Source organism: Carettochelys insculpta, chromosome 1 (assembly GCF_033958435.1).
Source record: "Carettochelys insculpta isolate YL-2023 chromosome 1, ASM3395843v1, whole genome shotgun sequence".
NCBI lineage: Eukaryota > Metazoa > Chordata > Testudines > Carettochelyidae > Carettochelys > Carettochelys insculpta.
In genome coordinates this window covers 132,390,615-132,413,505 of record NC_134137.1, presented here as the reverse complement: position 1 = coordinate 132,413,505, position 22,891 = coordinate 132,390,615, and the positions used below count along the sequence as shown (strand labels likewise).

Sequence of the window (22,891 nt, the reverse complement as noted above, 5' to 3'; positions counted from 1 at the left end):
TCACCTAATAAATTATTTTGTTAGTCTTCAAAGTGCCACTGGACTGGGTTTTTGTTTTGAAGGTTTTCCCAGTGATTTTATTTTAATGGTAAAGAATCTGGGGTGTCAGCACACCCTGGCTGAAGCAGACTAGTCTCCTGCAGAGTATAAAGCTGTTAGAAAGAGCTGCTGCTTTTGGAAGACACAGCTTATTTTTGAGACCCTATTTAAAGTCCAATGGAATGTCTTGCTGATGCACCACTGTGCTGGACTTTTTCATGTCGGGCATTTAAAAGAGAGAACATACTCCACAGAGCGTGTGCTGTAAAGAGCACACCTATGACAAGCCCTCTTTGATGTGCCATCGGGATGCAGTTGGGAGCCACCAGGGTTCTGAAAATGTCAGTGACTTTTAATAAACATTTGAGCGTCATGAATAGTCTTCAATCAAGTGCCCTGAGAGAGGACACCTAGCTTTGGAGTGGGCATGGCAAGAAAGGCAATTAAACATGACCACAGTCATAAATTGTAAGCTTGTGAATACTGTTTTTCTTCCTCTAACAATACAAACTCATTTTCTATAATGAAAAGCTTTATTGTTGCTGAGGGAAAGTGCCTAGCGCTCAGGCTGCCATCCATATACCTGCAAATCCTGGAACCAACACTGCTACAAGAACCCCGTACATCTGAGTGAAGTCCTGCCTTAAATATGTGATTTAACTCACTCTATCACGCCTAGTTTATAATGTCAGTCCTGTGGAGCAAGCACTTTACAAATGCTGCGCTATCATGATGGCTCGTTCCCTCAGGTCTGGGCTGGCAATCTGTTTAGAGACAACAGCTAGAATTATGTTGTTTCCGAATCCCAAGTAGGCATTAATCATCTTACCCCAAAAATTTCACTTTGCTGAAGAGATGGCCCAGCTTGCAGTACAACTTAAATAAGGCAGCTACAAGAATGTAGGAAATTAGCAGAATCTTTTTACTTACGGCATTTACATGCTTGTATTGTTTGAGCTATTTTAATATTTCCATTGGTCACCCATTTCCTCAGCTATACATATAGTACTGTACAACTGTACTGCTGGATGAGGGACTGGGATGCACCCTCAGCAAGTTTGTGGATGACACAAAACTAGGGGGAGAGGTAGATATTTTGGAGGGTAGAGAAAGAATCCAGAGTGACCTAGATAAATTGGAGGACTGGGCCAAAAGAAATCTGATGCAGTTCAACAAGGAGAAGTGTAGAGTCCTGCACCTGGGGCAGAAGAATCCCAAGCATTGTTACAGGCTAGAGACCGAGTGGCTCAACAGCAGTATGATGGAAAGGGACTAGGGGTTATGGTGAATGAAAGGTGAAGATTATGAAGTGCTACATAAAAAAACATACAAATATCAGACATTGTTTTACAAGACAGGACTTTGTGTACTTATAACCTTAGTCCCACAGCCAGCTACACCAGCCCCTGCTCCAGGCATCTGGGCAGACCAAGGTCCCGCCAGTCCTGCCGACCCTGCTGCAAATTCCACCAGCCCTGCCATGGGCTCCACTTGCCACACTCTGGGGTTCTGCTGGCCCTGCCATGAGTGCAGCCAGTGCCTGTGTCACATGACTGGACTTTTATACTGGATATGGAAGCCATTTTATATGTCCATTGTATCTCTTGGCCCCAAACAGTGTGAGGTGTCTAATGAAAGCTGAGAATGCCCTAAATCTGTGTAGCTATTTATAAATCTGTATCATGTTGGTAGGTAGAGATGTGGACTTTAGCTCTGTAGTTGTATTAGCAATGTTTTAGTGCTAAGATTCACAACAGGAGGTGTGAACTCAGCCCCAGCCAGAATAATGGCCTGAAGAAAGGCTCAAGCGTCGAATACATATCTCAGAAATTTGGGACTTGGCAGTGGAATGCAGCCCACTGGTCAGCTAACCTGAACTGAGCAAAGGAATTGAAATCAGATGACCAAACATCCGTTCCACCTGCCATGTAAATGACTAGGGCATGCTAGCAAACACAGGGACCAATGGTATTTCGCCACAGCAGCTCATCTGGGTTAGATGACATTGACCCTCAGGGCCTATGGGAAAAATAAAGGGTTTTTTCCTTCCACAGGACAAAACTATAAAGGGGGCCTAGCAGTGTCCATCTTGGAAGAACATAAGAACATAAGAACATAAGAATGGCCGTACTGGGTCAGACCAAAGGTCCATCCAGCCCAGTATCCCGTCTGCCGACAGTGGCCAATGCCAGGTGCCCCAGAGAAGGAGAACAGAAGACAATGATCAAGTGATTTATCTCCTCCCATCCATCTCCTGCCCTTGTACTGAAGGCTAGGGCACCATACTTTACCCCTGGCTAATAGCCATTTATGGACCTAACCTGCAAAAATTTATCGAGCTCTTTTTTAAACTCTGTTAGAGTCCTGGCCTTCACAGCCTCCTCCGGCAAGGAGTTCCACAGGTTGACTGTGCACTGTGTGAAGAAAAATGTCCTTTTATTAGTTTTGAACCTACTACCCATCAATTTCATTTGGTGTCCCCTAGTTCTTGTATTATGGGAAAAGGTAAATAATTTTTCTATATTCACTTTCTCCACACCATTCATGATTTTATATACCTCTATCATATCTCCCCTCAATCGCCTCTTTTCCAGACTGAAAAGTCCCAGTCTCTCTAGCCTCTCCCCATATGGGACCCGTTCCAAACCCCAAATCATCTTAGTCACCCTTTTCTGAACCTTTTCTAATGTCAATATATCTTTTTTGAGGTGAGGAGACCACATCTGCACACAGTACTCAAGATGTGGGCATACCATAGTTTTATATAGGGGAAGTATGATATCTTTTGTCTTATTATCTATCCCTTTTTAAATAATTCCTAACATCCTATTTGCTTTATTAACTGCCGCTGCACACTGCGTGGATGTCTTCAGAGAACTATCCACTATAACTCCAAGATCCCTTTCCTGATCCGTCATAGCTAAATTTGACCCCATCATGTTGTACGTGTAATTTGGGTTATTTTTTCCAATGTGCATTACCTTACACTTACCCACATTAAATTTCATTTGCCATTTTGCTGCCCAATCACTCAGTTTGCTGAGATCTTTTTGTAGTTCTTCACAGTCCCTTTTGGTTTTGACTGTCCTGAACAACTTGGTGTCATCTGCAAACTTTGCCACCTCACTGCTTACCTCATTTTCTAGATCATTGATGAACAAGTTGAACAGGATCGGTCCCAGGACTGACCCCTGGGGAACACAACTAGTTACCCTCCTCCATTGTGAAAATTTACCATTTATTCCAACCCTTTGTTTTCTGTCTTTTAACCAATTCCCGATCCATGAAAGGATCTTTCCTCCTATCCCATGACCGCCTAATTTACATAAAAGCCTTTGGTGTGGGACTGTGTCAAAGGCTTTCTGGAAATCTAGGTATATTATGTCCACTGGGTGCCCCTTGTTCGCATGTTTATTAACCCCTTCAAAGAATTCTAATAGATTAGTTAGACACGACTTCCCTCTGCAGAAACCATGCTGACTTTTGCCCAACAATTCATGCTCTTCTACATGCCTTGCAATTTTATTTTTTACTATTGTTTCTACTAATTTGCCTGGTACTGATGTTAGACTTATCGGTCTATAATTGCCAGGGTCTCCTCTGGAGCCTTTTTAAAATATTGGCGTTATATTGGCCGTCTTCCGGTCATTGGGTACCGAAGCGGATTTAAAGGATAGGTTACAAACCACTGTTAATAACTCCGCAATTTCACATTTGAGTTCTTTCAGAACCCTTGGGTGAATACCGTCTGGTCCTGGAGACTTGTTACTATTCAGCTTATCAATTAACTCCAAAACCTCCTCTAATGTCACTTCAATCTGGGAGAGTTCCTCAGATTTGTCACCTAAAAAGTCTGGCTCAGATTTAGGAACCTCTGTAACATCCTCAGCCGTGAAGACTGAAGCAAAGAAATCATTTAATCGCTCTGCAATGGCACTGTCTTCCTTGATCGCTCCTTTTATATCTTTATTGTCCAAGGGCCCCACTGCTTTTTCAGCGGGCTTCCTGCTTCTAATGTATTTAAAAAACATTTTACTATCATTTTTTGAATTTTTGGCTAGCTGTTCCTCAAAATCTTTTTTGGCTTTTCTTACTACATTATGGCTATGTCTACACGTGCCCCAAACTTCGAAATGGCCATGCAAATGTCCATTTCGAAGTTTACTAATGAAGCGCTGAAATGCATATTCAGCGCTTCATTAGCATGCGGGCGGCAGCCGCGCTTCGAAATTGATGCTCCTTGCCGCCGCGCGGCACATCCAGACGGGGCTCCTTTTCGAAAGGGCCCCGCCTACTTCGAAGTCCCCTTATTCCCATGAGCTCACGGGAATAAGGGGACTTCGAAGTAGGTGGCGTGCTTTCGAAAAGGAGCCCCGTCTGGACGCGCCGCGCGGCGGCAAGGAGCATCAATTTCGAAGCGCGGCTGCCGCCCGCATGCTAATGAAGCGCTGAATATGCATTTCAGCGCTTCATTAGTAAACTTCGAAATGGACATTTGCATGGCCATTTCGAAGTTTGGGGCACATGTAGACACAGCCTATGACACTTAATTTGGGAGTGTTTATGTTCCTTTCTATTTTTCTCACTAGGGTTTGACTTCCACTTTTTAAAACCTGCCCTTTTCACTCTCACTGCCTTTTTAACATGGCTGTTAAGCCATGGTGGTTCTTTGTTAGGTCTCTTACTGTGTTTTTTTATTTTGGGTATACCTTTAAGTTGGGCCTCTAGTATGGTGTTTTTAAACAGTTTCCATGCAGCTTCTAGGGATTTTAATTTAGTTACTCCACCTTTTAGTTTCTGTTTAACTAGCTTCCTCATTTTAGGGTAATTCCCCTTTTTGAAATTAAATTAAATTAAATTAAATTTGAAATTAAATTAAATTAAAGAAGTCTTTTGTCTTTTGTTCCTATTCCAAGGATATGTGTTCCAACATGCTGGCTCCAGCTCACCAGCTCTCCAGTTCTCCTGTAACTCAAACTGTATAACCTGGAATTGTACCCCTCATGGGGTGGACTTTCAGAGACTTTCAAGAATCAGCATAGAACATTGCTGGCCTGCATCAATACTTGTAACTGATAAAGTATCGCTTTAACAATTTTTCTCTCTAACCCTGTTCTTTCTTGCTTTATAAATAAAACTATAGATGTTTAGATCTGAAGGATTTAGGCTTTTGCATGTTGTTTTGGGTAAGATTCAACCTTGTGTCTACACTACAGATTTCTGTCGACGGATATTTCCCAACAGAACCTCTGGCTGCTGAACACATCCACACCTAATACAGGCTCCCCCTGTCAATGCCCTTTGTTGACAGAACAGCCAACCAGAGGCTCTGCAAATAGGGCAGCTTGGTTAATCAGTAGCCTTCTTTGTCAGAGCCCCCACAGCATCTAGACTATTTTTTTGTTGACAGAGGCACTATGCCGCTTCAGCCTATGCACAGGATGGCTCCGGTTTCATGGATCCTATTCCTGCAAGAAGATTGGGGCTGGTGTGACCCTGACAGTGTCCAACAGACTTCAGTGGGCCTTCCCAAAGATAGCTGGCCTCATGGAAGTTCAGAGATTTGTTTTTCACAGCTTTCATATATCAGTAGAGTGCTAGCACCTCCCCTCCTGATCCATCTGTTAGCCAAAATAAATGAGTGAGATCATCAGCTGCTCTGACTAATGGTACCAGCTGAATATCTAGCTTATGTACATTTCTTTTTTTATTTGTAAATTAATTTCTATACCTCCTCCTTTAAAATTTTGGTGATCTTTTAAAACGATATTTCCAGTTTGTCAATAGTTTCTGCTATAATGACACCCCAAAATATCTAGTATGTTTATTGTGTGTGCATATGTATTATAACACAGAGAAGCAGCCCAGGACATAAGCCAGGACTCCATTGTGCTAGTGCTGTACAAAGAGAACAAAAATATGGTCCTGCCACAAAGAGTTTACAGCTGATACACTATCATCTCCCTCTTCCATGATATGATGCCCTCAAATCTCTAGTCTATTGAGATTATAACTTCATTGTAACTTAATTTAATATGTAATTTCATAATTTATTTTACATGTTATTATTTAGTTGATAATTATTGTTTATTTCTTTTGGGCCCATCTGTAGCCGAAACAGTGGTGTGTTTAATTTTGATGGCATTGATAGCTGATAGACCATTAGAAACTTTGGGAAATTGTAGGAAATTTAAACTAGTTTGTGGAATACATCATCCCAAAAGATTGCATCATGAGGTGATGCATGCCATCCAGGAACTCGAACAACTGATTGGTAAGGGAAGCTGTGAAGACCAAAACAATAACAGCATTCGGAAAAAAATTTGGCAAGTTCCTGGAGGACAGGTCCATCAATAGCAATTAGCCAAGATGATCAGTGAAGCAACCACATACACTGGATTTCCTAAGCCTCTGACTGTTGGATGTTGGGACTGGATGATGGGGAATGTATCACTTGGTAATTGCCCTGTTCTGTTCATTGTCTTTGAAGAATCTGGCATTGGAACACACAAGACTAGGCTAGAACAACCATCAATCTGACCCCTTATGGACATTCTTATATACATATGTGCAAATGCTGAAAAGACAGTAATGCCGATTCCCTTAATGAATACCTAAGAGAGAAAATCTCTCTTCCAGGCTCTGCTCATTTTATATGGAACTCCTTCTACTTCAGACTGGCATTTTAAAACTTACACTTAAACACCACCTTTTTAGCTAATGTGGTGACAAAGGCCATGCAAAAATCTGGATACACAGATTTGAGCAGTGCAATTTTCAAATGTTGGTACCTCATTGTGACATGCAAATCCTACATTTGGAAGCTAAAATCAATATTAGGTGCTCATTTTAAGTGCCCATCTGAACATTCAAATATTAGATCAGTGAGTCCTGTGACCATGCTGGTACCTGACCATTTGGCCTACAGTACACATCTAATGGCAGCAAAGAAATTGACTCCAGAGAAGATGTTATTTGTGGTTGTTTGATTGTTTGCTTGCTTGCTTGTTTTGCTGAGAAGCGTAACTGAGAATTAGCAAGGGTAACGGAGTAAAAAAGTAACACCAGCAGGCCCTGTACTTTAAGTTTTAGAAGAGTGCAACAAAGGCATTCGCCCTGTTACCTCATTTATTGCTTGTGATTGCAAATGACTATGTGAAGCTCGCTGCTGACTTGTGTGAATGGAGTGGGTAAGAGCACATTTCTGAGGACATCTCCAGCAACACCATATTTCATATGGGGCTATTCTGTGAGTTTAACAAGCTGTCTTGATGAGCACTGTCAAGCTGGCATGACTCCTGGAATAGAATCAGCAGGTCACTCACACTATCTTCAGCTTTCACACCATCTCTCCTAATTAGTTTCGTACCTCCTGTCACAGATGTTTGGACCCATAACGTACCCTGGGCTTGACCTTGATCTACCAACACCCAGATCACAGTTAACTTGCCTGAAGAACTTACACATCCGTATTCATTATTCAAATAGCAGAACAAGCTTTTATATTTGCTCCATTTGCTAACACTCTTCTTAGCCAGACCATATACCCAAAAGATTTACTAATACGTTCATTACATTTCAATGAAGCAAAACCATCAGCCGTGTGAATGCATTATTGATGCAAGAGGACGGGCCATAAACTATCCACATTAAGCCCATGCATCAACACGTGTTCCTCTTTATCCACACTTGTCCCCAATAAATAATATAGATGCACTTAAACTCTGCTTTTTAAATATTCATAATTGGTTAATATTAAAGCAGCAGACTGCTACTAACACCACTGAGCACATTTATTGATGTGTAGCTTACTTCAGCCTCATTTATAACCTATATGTGGTGGTTGACTTTTATGAGTTTTTTTAATTTATCAAGCACCCATCTGTTTTCTATATTGAGCTATGTTTAACTTTCTAGCTTTAGTAGCCTGTGCTTTTTAATGCATGGCTCATTTATTATTAATTATTGTTATTATTAGACAGAAAAAGGTTCTTATGGAAATAAAATGTTCATTAAGTTTTAATTGAAATGAATTGATAAGGTTAATGAAAAAAAGTCATCAGATGAAGGTGTGCCATGCCTTTGAAACTTTAAGAAAAATATTCACCCAGTGGATGAAAGATGAACTGGTCATGAAAACATTTAATTTCAATAGTTCTACCACTTTGCTTTAGACTAAGTAATAAACACTGAGGCTGTGTCTACACTACAGTTCTGTTTCGAAATAACAGCTTTCGAAAGAAAACATTGAAAGATGCTCTTTTGAAATGGAGCGTCCCACATGCCAGCGGGGACCGAAGGTTCGGTCTGTTCTTTCGAAAGGTCCCCAGCACAATTTCAAAAGAGAGCGTCCACACGTGCCAGGGCGCTCTTTCAAAAGAGCAGGGGCAGGGAGCACCACAGTCAGGGTTGCACAGCAGATGAGCCCTTCTGGGGCTGCTGCCCACCATCCCCTTAAAGGCACCCCCCCCGTATCTCAGCCTGCACATGCTGAGGGCCAGCAACCCTGTCCCCAGGCAGATCGAGAGAGAGAGATGGGAGGTGGCACCCTGGGCACCCGTGGACTCCGAGCAACACCCCTCCCCCATCACAGCCGTGGCCAGCACCCTGACTGCAGTCCTGGCTGCTGTGCTGCAGCGTCTTTGGGTGGCCAGCACAATAGCCGCCCTCCTGGATGCCATCCTCAGGGCACAACGTCCCAAGCCAGTCCCCCGGGTCATCCACCGCCTGTGGAGCTTCCCCACAAGCAGTGACTGATGGGACCGGCTGTTGCTGAAGGATTGGGGCGATGACGGGTGGCTACAGAACTTCAGGATGACCAAGGGGACATTCCTGGAGCTGTGCCACTGGCTCGCCCCAGTCCTCCAGCACCAGGACACACACTTGAGGCCAGCGCTCCCCCTGCACAAAAGGGTGGCCATCGCCGTACGGAAGCTGGCTACCCTGGACAGTTACCAATCCATTGCCCACCAGTTTGGGGTGGGCAAAGTTACCACTGGGGCCATCCTCATCGAGATAAGCCGTGCCCAGCTTACACCTAGACTACATGTGGGGGGCAGGGGTGCAGCCTGGCAATGGGCACCGTCAGGAGAAGGGCAGGCACCCCGCGGCCAGGGACGGGGATGGGCACAGGCAGGCAAGCTGCACCCCACCCCACGGTCACGAGCACATCCCCTTATGCCTTGCAGGTTGTCTGGGCAACCAACAAAGTGCTCCTGAGGCAGCTGGTGCACGTCGGGGACCTGAATGATGCCGTCCGGGGATTCCAGGAGCTGGGCTTCCCCAACTTCGCTGGGTCCCTGGATGGCACTGACATCACCATCCTGGCCTCGGAGCACAGCCGCAGGGCCTATGTGAATCACCAGGGTTACCACTTGGTGGTCCTGCAGGCCCTGGTCGATGTCAATGGCTGGTTCCAGGACATCTACATGGGCTGGTCCAGCCATGCACATAATGCGAGGGTCTTCAGGAACTCTGGGCTGGGACATCGTATGGCCGAGGAGACCTTCATCCACGGATGGGAGCTCCCTATCGGGGACACAACTATTCCACCCTGGATCGTGGTGGACGTGGCCTACCCCCTGCAGTCCTGGACGATGCGGCCATACACTGGGCACACCCAGCCAAGCCAGGACCTTTTTAACGAGTGGCTGAATCATGCCCGGAACACTGTTGAGTGGGCATTGGGCCACCTCAAGGGGCGTTTTAGATGCCTCTACACCAGGATGGAGGTGGGCCTCCCCAGCATCCTGGCAGTGGTCGGGGCCTGCTGCTCCCTCCATAACCTGGTGAAGGTGAAACACAAGCCCTATACGCAGGGGTGGGCTGCTGAGGTTGGGGGGGTACTAACAGCACCCTGCCGCCCCATGCCACCAGGCCCAGCAGGATGGGGTGCATGTAAGGGAGGCCCTGCACCAGGCCTTTCAGCAGTAACTCCCCCACCCTGCACACTCCCCCCATCTGCACCATGCACACGCATTCCCCTTCCCACACCCTGCACACACACACACACACACACACACACACACACACACACACACACCAGCACACATGCACGGGGGACACAGGTTAAATCATAGAAAATAAACTATTTACTTAACAAAAGTGTGCCCCTCATTTACTAGGGGGAGCTATATACATGCTGCAGGAGGTTGAGTGGGGAGGCTGGGGCTGGCAGCACGGGCAAGTAGGGGCATGTCTCGGGCACAGTCCCCATGCCTGTGTCAGGCTTGGCATGGATGGAGGGGAGGGCCAGGGGCTTGACCTCCAGCTGGTCAGCCCTAGCCAGCAGGGATGGGGCCAGGTGGATGAGGCTGGCAGGGGAGAGGTGGCAGGGGGAGCAGGCCCTCAATGTCAGCCTCTTCGGGAGAGGGCATTGTGGGGGAGGAAGAGGGATGGGGGGATTGAGGTTGGGGAGGAAACACTGGAGGGGAGGGGAGAGGATGCACAGGTGATGGGGGCGTGGGGGATGGTGAAGGGGCGATGGGGGACGTGAGTGCGGGAGTGGCCCATGATGGAGCAGCAGCAGGGGCCAGGTGGCAAACCACAGCCTGGGTGAGGGCATCCAGGTTGGACACCACCCAGTCCCCTGCCTGCTGCTCCATGGAATGCCAATCCCACATGACACCTGTCAGCTTCCTAAGGACGGCCGTGTGGGCTGTGTCCCCTGCCTCCTCCTCCCCGGCCTCGTGGCGCTGGCAGAGGGACTGGCGGCAGCCCCGTGCTGTCCCCGTCCATGGCCTGGGCTGCTCCCCCCTTGCCTCAGTGGTAGGGCTCCCTGGGCCCATCATGGGACTGGTCCGGCTGCCGGCCGCTGGAGCTGTGGAGATATAAGGAGAGAAGAACAGGCCATTAGACTCCATGAGGGACCCCCTGAACCCTCACACCCCAGCCACCCCATCCCGGCGGTCCTCCAGGGACTGCGTCCAGGGTTTCCCACCTGGGTTGCAGGAGCGCTGGCTCTCCCCTGCCCCCCTCGGTCCCTCCACAGCCTGGCGGTCTGTGGTACTGTCCAGGCCGCACGGTGCTGAGTGCCACATGTCAGCCCTGTGAGGTTGCGGTGGCAACCACAGGTGGGACTCCGCATCCCCTCCCCTGGCCCCGTGGCTGCCCGCATGCAAGGTACATACCTGTGGGTCTCTCCAGGAGCTTGGGCGAGGAGCGATCCAAGGGAGCCAGGCTGGATGGACCTGAGGGGACTTCGATGATGAGGGCCCCCTTGCTTCAGCCCTCATCATTGCTGGTGTTCAGGATCCGTGGTGGCCACCTGTGGGTGGCTGGAGGTCTGGGGCGGTCCTCCCCTTCGGTCCCTGTCCCCACCAGCTCTGTCTCCGTCTCCATCGGGAGGGTCTGCCGTGTTGAGGAACATGGCTGGAGGTGCTGTCCCTGACCGCCCAACCATGTCCCGAGCCCAACAGTAGTCCTGCCAGAGCTCATTCACTTTGGACCTCACCTGCTCCGGGGTCCGGGTGGGGTGACCCCGGCCAGTGAGGCCCTTGGCGAGGTGCTCAAATATGGCCACGTTTTGGTGCCGGACGCCCATCTGCTGCAGGACCTCCTCATCTGCCGAGAGAGTGAGGAGGTCCTGCAGCTCGGCATCAGTCCAGGAGGGGGCCCGACACTTAGGGGGCTGGCTCCCCTCCTGGGAGGGCTCCGCAGTGTCCTTGGGTGGGCCCCTGGGATGGGCAGGGGGCAGGGGTGCTAGCCATGGTGCCGGGGAGGCCGGTAGGCAGGCTGGAGCGTCACCCATGCTGGATGGCTGGGCAGCAGCACGTGCTCCCTGCTGCCTGCACGCTCTCAGTTTCCTGCCTGAGGGCTTCTGGGAGCCTGAGTCCTGAAATGCGGCCGGACACTGGAGCATAGAGCTCCGCTTGTGCTGAGAGCGGCACCACCGCCTGCCAGCTGATCGCAGCCATGGAGGACCTGATCTTTCGAAAGAGCGGGCCGTGGAGCATCTACACTTGCTCTCTTTCGAAATGATCTTTCACAAAAGGGCGCTTTTCCCATCCTGGGAACGGAGGACCAACTTCGAAAGAACAGGGGAGTTCTTTTAAGTAACTTCGAAAGAGCGCCGTGTCATTGTAGATGCTCCGTGGCTTCTTTCAAAAGAACTCAGTCTTCCAATCCTAATTTCGAATGTACTTGCTGGTGTAGACACACCCTGAATGTTCTTCATTCTTCATACTTTAAAAAAATCAGCGATCAAAACATAGGTCTCAATACATGGATAATTTAATAATACCTAATTGCAGCATGAGCATTCCGAGGCCACTTAAACTGGAGTGTAAACAGCAGCTGCAAGTGAATGTTATTCCTAGGTTGGTAATACTGTGAAGTGAGGAGGGGAAGGGGGAAGGATTTTGTTACAAATCCAAACAAACAGTCAATTAGATTGAAGTCTGGATTTTGGCACTTTTCAAATAAACATTTGCAAACACTGTCGCTTCTGCATTCAAAGTGTACAGGTTGAACCTCTCTGGTTCACGACTCTAAAGCAGAAAGCCCAAGTGGCAGAGGTTGCCAGTGGCAAGCACCTGAGCTGGTCTGGCACAGCCAAGGGGGATGGGAGTGGAGCCAGCAGGTCAGCAGGGGAGCCCAGCCAGAATTCTGTCTGCCTTCTGGGAGAGCCCAGAGGCTAGCCCACCCCCATTCTAGTAAATTCGCTTGTTCAAGACCAGAGAGGTCCCAAGGTTGCCAGATCAGAGAGGTCCAACCTGTACTTACATGAAAACAATCTTTCAACAAATGCCCCGTCCATTCTTCCATATTCCTCCTCATTTTATGCTGAGTTCATATGTATCAATTGTCATTTAAAAAAGAGATTAAAAGGCAACATTTTCAAAGTAGGATGCATAAAATTAGACACCTCCATAGCAGTGTCCTGAAAAACTATATAAAATAGAAACACAATTAAAATAAAAATGTCAATAGTTTGCAGTGCAATAGATTAACAGAGGAAACCTGTCAGATTCAAGGCACAAATGAAATAATCTTATATACAGAGTGTAGAAACTTTATATTGAACTTAACCTTGAGAACTGAGCAGTCACTCAATTCCTACCTGCAGAGGTCTTCACAATTTCTGAAGTATTTCTGAGACCCATGAAGTCAAACTGATAGAGTCTCCAAGATTTCTGGTCTGCAGCCTCTACCGAGTTTTTCCTCCATCTGTAAACCATTTCTTCTTTAGGATAGCCATCTGTAAATTTTTTTTAAAAAGTGTTACCTTTCTTAAAGTGATGCTGGAAAATATATTTATCATTGGTGACAGCTGGAGAATGTTAAAACTCTTTGGAGAGTGGCTGGCGGAGGGTGGTGGTCAGTTTATTGATAGAATTCAGAGGAAGAAAATTTTATGGCATAGACAAATGCCAATAGTCCTGGCAACAATATGTTTACTGGAAAAAGATTATTAATTCTCTTACTCTATTAATTCATTCACACACTCAGTTTATATTCATATGCAGATAGGAGTTCAGGGGGCATTGTGGGAAAGACACCAGGACTGTGAGGCAGGGACAAAGGGGAAAATCGTCCTGAGGCCTAACAGGGCTCCAGCTTCCACTGCTGCCACGGTAGCACCCCTCTGTTACCCTCCGAGTGCACAGATGCAGAGCTGGGAGTAGGGATGCAGGGGGTGGGAGTCAGGAGCTAGTGAAGACTCCACTCCCCTGCACCAGCCCTAGGCAGCAGGAATCCCCAGGGTGAGGGTCCTCACCATCCCTTCTCCCCGAAGGTTGTGTGGCAGTTTTGCTGAGCTCAGTGCAGATCATGCCACTGAGGTGCTGGGAGCTCAGCTGAGGCTCCGGCTGGCTCAGGCTGACTGCGTGCAGAGCTGAGGAAGCAAGTGACTCACACTTCCTGGGCAGACCAAGTCCCACATTCCCGCTTCGCCTAGTGCAGTGCCTTCCACCTTGCCCACCCACTCCACTGCTCCTCCTTCCTTCCTTTCCCAAAACCCCAGTACCCCCTTTTCCCTTCCTTTGTCTGTCTCCTATGCACTACCACTCTGCCCCCCTCAATTCCGCTTGTTCACACCTGCCTTCCCAGTGTCTCCTATTTTCCTGGCACCCCTCACTGCCTCCCCACTGACACCTGACTCCACTCATTGCACAGGGCAGAGGAATCAGTTTCAGCCCCTCATGTCCCATCCCTCAGATGCCACATTTCACCATGGTGCTGGCAGCGGTGCCCAGGGTTATGACCTGGCCTGAGGGTTTGCTGCTGCTTTTGCCACTCTGCACCCAAAGAGGTGAAGTTTGGGGTGCCAAACTTTTCTACCTATCTCCTCTACTGCAGCTGGACCAGTAGGCCAGGGTTGAGCCAAGCGTGAAAACAGTTTACAGTGTTGCCATTGGTCAGCTTTAAACATGAATATGTTGTTAGCAATAGATCATTATGGTCTGATCAGAGCCATTGTATAGCTAAACAAGCAGACATCTTCCATAAATTCATCGATTTAAACCACATCAAGATGGGTATCGAGAAAGCCTGAAAATTACTCGATAGGTTGGTAGCTAGGGAAGCCACTTGGGATGTTGCAGGTCTAGGGTTTAGTCCACCTGTTCCAGTTATTCTAATGACATATTTATACTGAAACAGCTTCACAAAGAGAGATTAAAGGAGCTTTCACCCCAGAATATCCAAAGTCCAATGGTAGGACACTCGGCCACATGGGGTAGAGCCAAGTTCAAAACCTTTCTCCCCTTCAGGTGGAAGGGGGAGTTAAAATGGCATATACCATGTGGAAGCCCTAACCACGGAGTTAAAATCATAAGGGAGGTGGTCGTCTTCCTTTTGATTTCCTGGTAAAACAGCAGAGGCAGTCAACCGTCAATATCTCCCATTGGCTAGCTTTTCTGCTGTCTTCCTAGCATACTGGTATTTGTGACTCACAGACTAAAATGCTCATCATTCCCAGTTTTCTTTGTATGGGAACCCAGATGCCTAACCAGGGTTTGTGTGATTTTTTTTTTTTTTTACTGTCTAACTCCTATTGTGATTATCCCAATGGTCTGTTCTGGCCTTGACATCTATGACCCCAGTACACAGTGTTTTTTTAAGATATAACCCAATTAGTCATTAGCCATCCACTAAGTCATACAGTAGATATACATCAAAAGATAAACTTCCACAAAAAAATTGAAAAGTAAAAACAGACTATTTAAATACAGTCCCATTTGATAATATATTTTTCCCTTTTCTCTGCTGAGCATTGTCATATCCAGATATTTACAATGAAAATAATATAATCTTTCATAATCCCTCTGTAGACCTTGCTTAAAGGATATTCCATTATTATAAAGACTCCCTTATTTAGCACCCATCCCAATACAACGAAGTACCTCCCCAAGTGCTTCACCTCTCATTTTTACAGAATGACTACATTAATTTAGAATGCAATGCTTATATATTCTCTTTCATTGTTTGTACAAGTAAGCCCCCCGTTTGTGCCTAGCAGAAGAATTCTTATGCCAAAAAGATAATTCATACTGCAGTGATCTTTGGGGGATTTAGAGGGTAAGCTGTTGCCAGGAAGATTGGGGCATGAGTTCCGTGATACATAAGGAAGAAAGAGAGATCCTGTTAAGCTTTAAATACCCTCTTCTAACTGAGTGAATTCATGGCATTGGCTCTGCGGATTCTTCTAATTAATTCTGCCATGAAGTCTCTAAGGGTTCCATGCCAGTCCCAAGCCTGGATAAAGGAGGAGGGAGATCCATCAAATACGGCTGAGAAAATAAGATTCAGGAAATAAACTGACTATGCAATATATCATGGAAAGAAGGGAAGGCACCTAAGGAATGGACAAGATCAATGCTAGTGACAGCACGCAAGAAAGGAAGCATGCTGGAGTGCAAGAACTACAGAACAATTGCCCTAACAAGTCACCCAGGCAAAGTGCTGTGATGGAGAGACTGAGATTGCAGATACAAGAACATCTAATGGATGAACAAGGAGGATCCAGAAAAGACAAAAGTACCATACAGCAGATATTGGTGATAAGATTGATAGCAGAGAAAGCTCAATGAAAGAACAAGAATATCTACAATTGCTTTGTCGCTTTTCAGAAGGCAGTTGACAGTACAGATCAGAAAGTGACTTGGGCAGTGTTGTAGTTGTACAGAGTGGATAACAGACTTATACAGTTGTTGAAGGATGTCAAGGACAATGCAGAGGCAGTGGTGAGAATGTGCAGAGAGTTGGGAATTTGGTTTACAATGAGTAGGGGTACCAGACAAGAAGATCCAATATCACTGAGTATCTTCCTCACGCTCCTAGAGAGAGTGATGGATAAGATCAAGAAAGAGGTAGAAGGAATATCAGTGCATGGGATGATAATTAACAACTTGAGCTTCATGGATGATATAATTATCATTGAGAAAGATGAAGAGAAGCTAGCAAGAACAGTGCAGGTGCTAAACAAGGAACAGAAATGGTACGGACTGATTATGAACTTTGATAAAACAAAGGCAATGGTATTTGGAGATAAGGAAATAGGAAGGTATGTCAATGTAGATGGGATTGAACTAGGGAACACAGAGAAGTTCACATATTGGGGAGCAACATGAAATATGATCTAGATTGTAAGAAGGAAATAGTGACTAGAATAGCAAAAGCAAGAGCAAGTTTGAAGGCAATGGAGAAGGTCTGGAAAAGCAAAGCAATTAGCTCAGGAATGAAGCTGAGCATCTTGAAAACGTGTGCATTCAGCAACGTGTTGTACAGATGTGAGACATGGGCGATAATGAGAGATTTGAAGACAGCATATTGGTGTTTGAGAGGAGATGTTATAGAAATATCCTGAGAATAGGATGGAAGAAGAAGGTCACCCATGAGGGATGATATAAGATAATACAGTCAAAAGAGAACCTACTGCAGAAGGTTATAAAACAGAAGTTACAGCTATTCGAGCATATCTGCAGAATGAATGATGAACGAAAAACCAAGAGCCTGGTATTTGACATAATGGATGGTTTGAATAGGAGAGGCAGACCCCACAGAGAATGGGTAGATAATATGTTAGATTGGTGTGGAGCTAGTCTACAGAAACTAAGCCACTCCGCACTGGACAGGGAAAGATGGAAGAAAATAATGAGGGAGGCACTGGACACCAATGGGCGCTGAGCCCATGGTTGTTGTTGTTGTTGTTGTTGTTGTTGATGATGATGATGATGATGATGATGCTTCTAGTTGAAATAAGGGTGCTACCCTCTTTGCATTTAATAACTTCTCAGACTGACATGATTGGTGGGGGGTTGACTCTTTCTCCTCTCCCGGTTCATCAAGGAAATATCAAACAGCATCCTACCTGCTCTAAGAGCTGATGTACTCTCTCATTGATTTGCAATGATGGGATCACTGCTTCTCATGAAAACAAAAGGACACCTTCTTAGTCCTGATCTCGCTCTTTAGCAGTGGAGATGTGAGAGAAATGAGAATATCACTCACCCTCTCAGAATTCTTGCAACAGCACCATTGAGCATAAATACCGAGGGTGAAGTGCAACCCCAAAACAATATTCACATAAAACACTCAGATGTGAAAATGGGTCATGCATGATTTCTGAGAAGTCTAGGAGAGCATTTTTCAATGTTCCTTCTATCACATTCAAAAAATGACTGGGTTAAAACAAAATTCACCTCAATATTATGTATCAGTGGCCTGAGCAGTCTGTGGTCAGTGAGAAGTCTTAAAGGATATAATCTTCCAGTGTTCTGAATTTTGTTCTGAAATTGCTTTTACTGCAGTGAAAAAAAGTCAATATGAACATGACAAGTCTCAGCCACAGTCATTGTGCTAGAACCATGTGCACCAGATTTCAGTTGACCATTATGCCCTTGCAATAAAATTTACTTTAATCCAGAGCCCCCAGCATCTGTTTTTAGGATGTTTGGCTTACTTACACCAAAGATAAACACTAGTAACTCAGAGAGAAGTTAAAACAAAAAAGCAGTCCAGTAGCACTTTAAAGACTAACAAAATAATTTATTAGGCGGTGAGCTATCATGAGATAGACCCACTTCTTCAGACCATAGCCATGCCACAACAGCCTCAATATTTAAGGCAAAGTTACTATTCAGACATAAGTTGTTTCAGTTTACTGAATGACTGCTCTTATGTTCTGAAACAATGCCGGATGCTCTTCATTTAATTCAGAGGGTGTTATCTTCTGACAGGTTGACTGCACATCTATCTAGATTGTAAATCACAGTTAGGATTTCTTTTGATTTCAGAATGGCTTCAGGAGGTGGCATATGCTTAAAGGCTTCTTACTTTCCCACATCTAGGACTTCACTTTATTCATTATATGAGGTCCAAAATCTGGTTGTTTCTGGCCCCCAAGTTCTTTGCTGTATACAGTTTAGACTTGTAGACTTTGTGTTTTCAAAAGATGCTACCCATTTTTTTTTAAATCATGTTCCTTTTCAGTACAGCTATGTACCCAAAACATTCGTTTACCTGTAAAAATGTCTAAGTTTTTCAGGTGCTTCAGTAGCTCTGTCAATTACCTCTGAAAGATCACAGATGCATTAGCAATACCAAAGAAAGGTCTGTGAAGAGGCTACTGTGTAGATGGAGTGGAAATTGCAGCTAGCATTACTGTATCTACTGACCTTGGGAAGAAGTCATGCAGGGTGGGATAGGACAAATTTATCTCTGTAGACTGGTCTTTTGTTGATTCAGGTCAGCAAATAGGCAGAAGTTTTTGATTTTATTTAACTTTGGAATCAAAAGCTCTGTAATCTCAAAAGTCCAACATCTATCAATTTGCCCTATGTGCTCGTTCACTTTATGGAACACTGGAATAGGTATTTCCCTTTGGCTACAGCACCAGCTAGGATTTCCTAGAATCCCCTGGGTAAAAGATATCAGAAAGATTGATCTTATTTTCTTGTGACCTCCCAGCTTTTTCCACTTCTCTATTGCAACAGATGGCAATGAATTAGCCTGTCTTCTTGCCTTTTTGATATTCAGCAATCAGCATGTGTATTTAAAATCTTCCTTTTCTATTTGGGATGGTTGACTAAACTGTGCCCTGTAAGAAATGAGATTTAAATGCGTTAGATCATTTTATGGCCTTTTGATTACCAGGCTTTATATTGCTTGAAAATTATATACAGTTTTCTTCAAAGTCAGATCACATTCTGGTATTTAAGAGCCCAACACCAAGTTTATCCCCAATGCCTTCATAATTACTTTTTCCAAACACACAACTGCTTGCTAATCTACTTCATACAAATGCCTTGTAAATATTTATTTTATGTGTAGGGTTCCAAAAATACCTTTTTAAATTTTTTACATTCTTCTTTAATAGTAAAGTAAACACTACTAGGTACTGAATACATTTTTGCCATATTTGATGATGAACCAACTGAAAACAGTAAAGTTTTCCAAAGGAAGATAAAGATGAGTTTTCCAAAAGAAGATGTTCGGGGACTTCACTTCCCTTTTGTTGTTGTACAAAATGAGGTCACATTTTCATAGATTCATAGAATGCTCGGACTGGGAGGGACCTTGAGAGGTTACCATGTCCAGCCCCCTGCCCTCATGGCAGGACCAAGTACTGTCTAGACCATCCCTGATAGAAATTTGTCTAACCTGTTCTTAAATATCTCCACAGATGGAGATTCCACAACCTCTGTAGGCAATTGATTCCAGTGTTTGGCCACCCTGACAGTTAGGAACTTTTTCCTAATGTCCAACCTAAACCTCCCTTGCTGCAGTTTAAGCCCATTGCTTCTTTTTCTATCCTCAGAGGCCAAGAAGAACAAGTTTTCTCCCTCCTCCTTACGACACCCTTTCAGATACCTAAAAACCGCTATCATGTCCCCCCTTAATCTGCTTTTTTCCAGACTAAAAAAGCCCAATTATTTCAGCCTTTCTTCATAAGTCATGCTTTTCACCATATTTTCTGAAATTGCTTCCTTTTACTCAGTGAATCGAAAATCTTCTATATGTATTTTCATTAGAATTGCAATGTTTTCAGTACAAATGAGTTCATTTGTGTAAAACCAAAGGTCCAGCTTTGAAAACAACTGTGTGAAACAGTAGTCAACTTGCTTTACCTGCCTTAATTTTGCACTGCAGATAATAAAAAGATCAGCAAAACAATAGGTAAAAAGTTCAATGGTTGTTACAAATATCTCCAAAAACAGATTAAGCTTTCCCTTTTCCTGTCTGGATTCCACGGAGAAAAGCTGTAGTTTCATGTAGTGTATTCTCCACTTAAAGCCACTGGCATCTGAAGCCAGTCGGAGTTGTGTGAAAAGTGTGGATGAAACGTAGCTTTTATGATGTTGGGGATAATGTTTTGTAACATGTAAATGCCCCATTTGGCAGTACTGGATTTATTATATATATTAATCACAGTGATGCTTAAATTCAGATTAGATACTCATATTTCATAGCACAGGTATATACACTCATTCAAGTGTTTTCAGATTTAGTGAAGCATAATTTGCTCATTACTTGCATGGGCACAACTCTGTTAGCTTCACCAGGGCAGATATACCAGCAGCAAGGATTTCTGGAACACCCCAGTCAAGTCTAAAGACTGTTAACTTAAAGTACACTGGCGGTGGCACTGACACACTGCCTTTTGGAACACGCTTGCTCCTGACATGACTGTTGGGAGCACTGGACACATATCTGCCTCATATTTCATATCTGCTCCCACCTTGGTTTCCCAAAACTATTAGTATAATGGCTCAGTCTCTGAAGTCAATGCTTATTTCATTTTCATATCCATCTCTCCTGCATGTATGGGCCTGTTGTGCAAAATGATTAAAGATGAAAGGGAGATAATAAATGTGACAAGAATCAGGCTAAAGGACACAGTCCACTAGAAAATCCTATTTCAAGCTGAATATTTTACTAGGTCATTTTTGTAGCAAGTAACACAAAAAGATACAGCTCCCTGAAGGAATGGAGGAGAATGTCTTTTGGGGGTAGGTTTGTGGGGGGATTTTGATTCTGACAGAATTGTGTCTTACTTTTCTTTCTTCATTGTGAATGGTCCGTTATTCTTTATGCTCTTGTACAAGATAGGACAATATGACACAGCACTCGTCTTCAGCTCAGCTCTTGGGAGGGCACACATGCACATTCTTTTTCACACACACCTGCTGCAGCCCTCAGAGAAGAAAGGGAAGAACAGTCAACTCACATCTATTTGGCGATAGCATGCTTGGCTCTGCCTTGACAACCTTCCCATCTATGAATAGGGGTGCTAATGCCTGTGACAGTGGTAAGTGCGTAGGAATCAGTGTGTGGTCCGGGAGAGCTCTGTCAGGCAGTGGCACCAGAACCAGGTGAAATGTGAGCAGGAGCATTCTGAAAGACAAGCCTTGCCTCAGTGTCACTGTCAGTCAGGGGGTTTCGTGATAAATGTTCTGGATTTGTCCCGGGGTTTTTCCAGAAGTGATTACTGCTGCTGTGTGTGTCTCTGCTGAGAGAGGATACCCCCATTACGCAAGCAGAGAGATGTACTTTCCGGAGTGGTAATGAACAAGGCTTACGCGTGGCCGACTGGTTGTGGCAGTAACACGCTGTTAATCTTGTGAAACACACTTTCTTCTGGCATTCAACTTGACTCTGATGTCACTCAGTGACAGAACCCCCACCCAAAGCCCAAACCCTGGCTATGCCTGTCACCACTGTCACAGGAGTTTGATAAGGAGGCTGATGAAATCCAGAATTAGACCTTGTGGGATGCCCGTGCTGCTGGCAATCAAGCCGGTTGTTGTTATCGTCTGTTTTTCTTGTTAGGGGGATGGGACAGATGGTTTATAAATGCTTCTTCTCTTGCCTGCAGCAGCTGCTGCAAAATGAACATTTCTTTATCCAAATTACTAAACATCTTGCAGGGAGGGGCATGCATTTCCAAATCTTTCCAGGGTCTCTTCTTAGAAAAGCTCCATATCTTAGGATGCAAGATGTGGACACATCTAGTTTGCATGTTTAAAATTATGGTATCTCTGATACCACAATCATAAACTCTTTTGGCTACGTCTACACGTGCACGCTACATCGAAATATCTTATTTCGAAATAAGCTATTTCGATGAATAACGTCTACACGTCCTCCAGGGCTGGCAACGTCGACGTTCAACTTTGACGTTGGGCAGCACCACATCAAAATAGGCGCTGCAAGGGAACGTCTACACACCAAAGTAGCACACAGTGAAATAAGGGTGCCAGGAACAGCTGCAGACAGGGTCACAGGGTGGACTCAACAGCAAGCCGCTCCCTTAAAGGGCCCTCCCAGACACAGTTGCACTAAACAACACAAGATCCACAGAGCCGACAACTGGTTGCAGACCCTGTGCATGCAGCATGGATCCCCAGCTGCAGCAGCAGCAGCCAGAAGCCCTGGGCTAAGGGCTGCTGCACGCGGTGACCATAGAGCCCCGCAGGGGCTGGAGAGAGCGCGTCTCTCAACCCCTCAGCTGATGGCCGCCATGGCGGACCCCACTATTTCGATGTTGCGGGACGCGGATCGGCTACATGTGCCCTACTTCGACGTTCAACTTCGAAGTAGGGCGCTATTCCCATCCTCTCATGGGGTTAGCGACCTCGACGTCTCGCCGCCTAACGTCGATTTCAACTTCGAAATAGCGCCCAACATGTGTAGCCGGGACTGGCGCTATTTCGAAGTTGGTGCCGCTACTTTGAAGTAGCGTGCACGTGTAGACGCGGCCTTTGAGAGATATCAGGTACAGGACAGATAGATTAGAGCCCTCTTCCATTGCCTGAAGTAAAAATTTCAGGGGATGGTATAATTCTACTGGCAGATGCATGTTCAGAAAGGTTTTATAACAAGTAACAGAAACAATCAGATCAGTCCAATT

General features: G+C 45.3%; 1 protein-coding gene across 4 annotated transcripts in view; it reads right to left on the bottom strand.

Annotated features, from left to right (window-relative positions):
• The window catches only part of GABRG3 (gamma-aminobutyric acid type A receptor subunit gamma3), a 579,476-nt gene that overhangs the window by 71,640 nt on the left and 484,945 nt on the right, over positions 1-22,891 (bottom strand). For all 4 annotated transcript variants that reach the window (XM_074983291.1, XM_074983292.1, XM_074983290.1 and 1 more), the window contains one exon: positions 13,100-13,237. In XM_074983291.1, the coding sequence (XP_074839392.1) occupies positions 13,100-13,237 (138 nt within the window). The remainder of the gene's footprint in view (positions 1-13,099; positions 13,238-22,891) is intronic.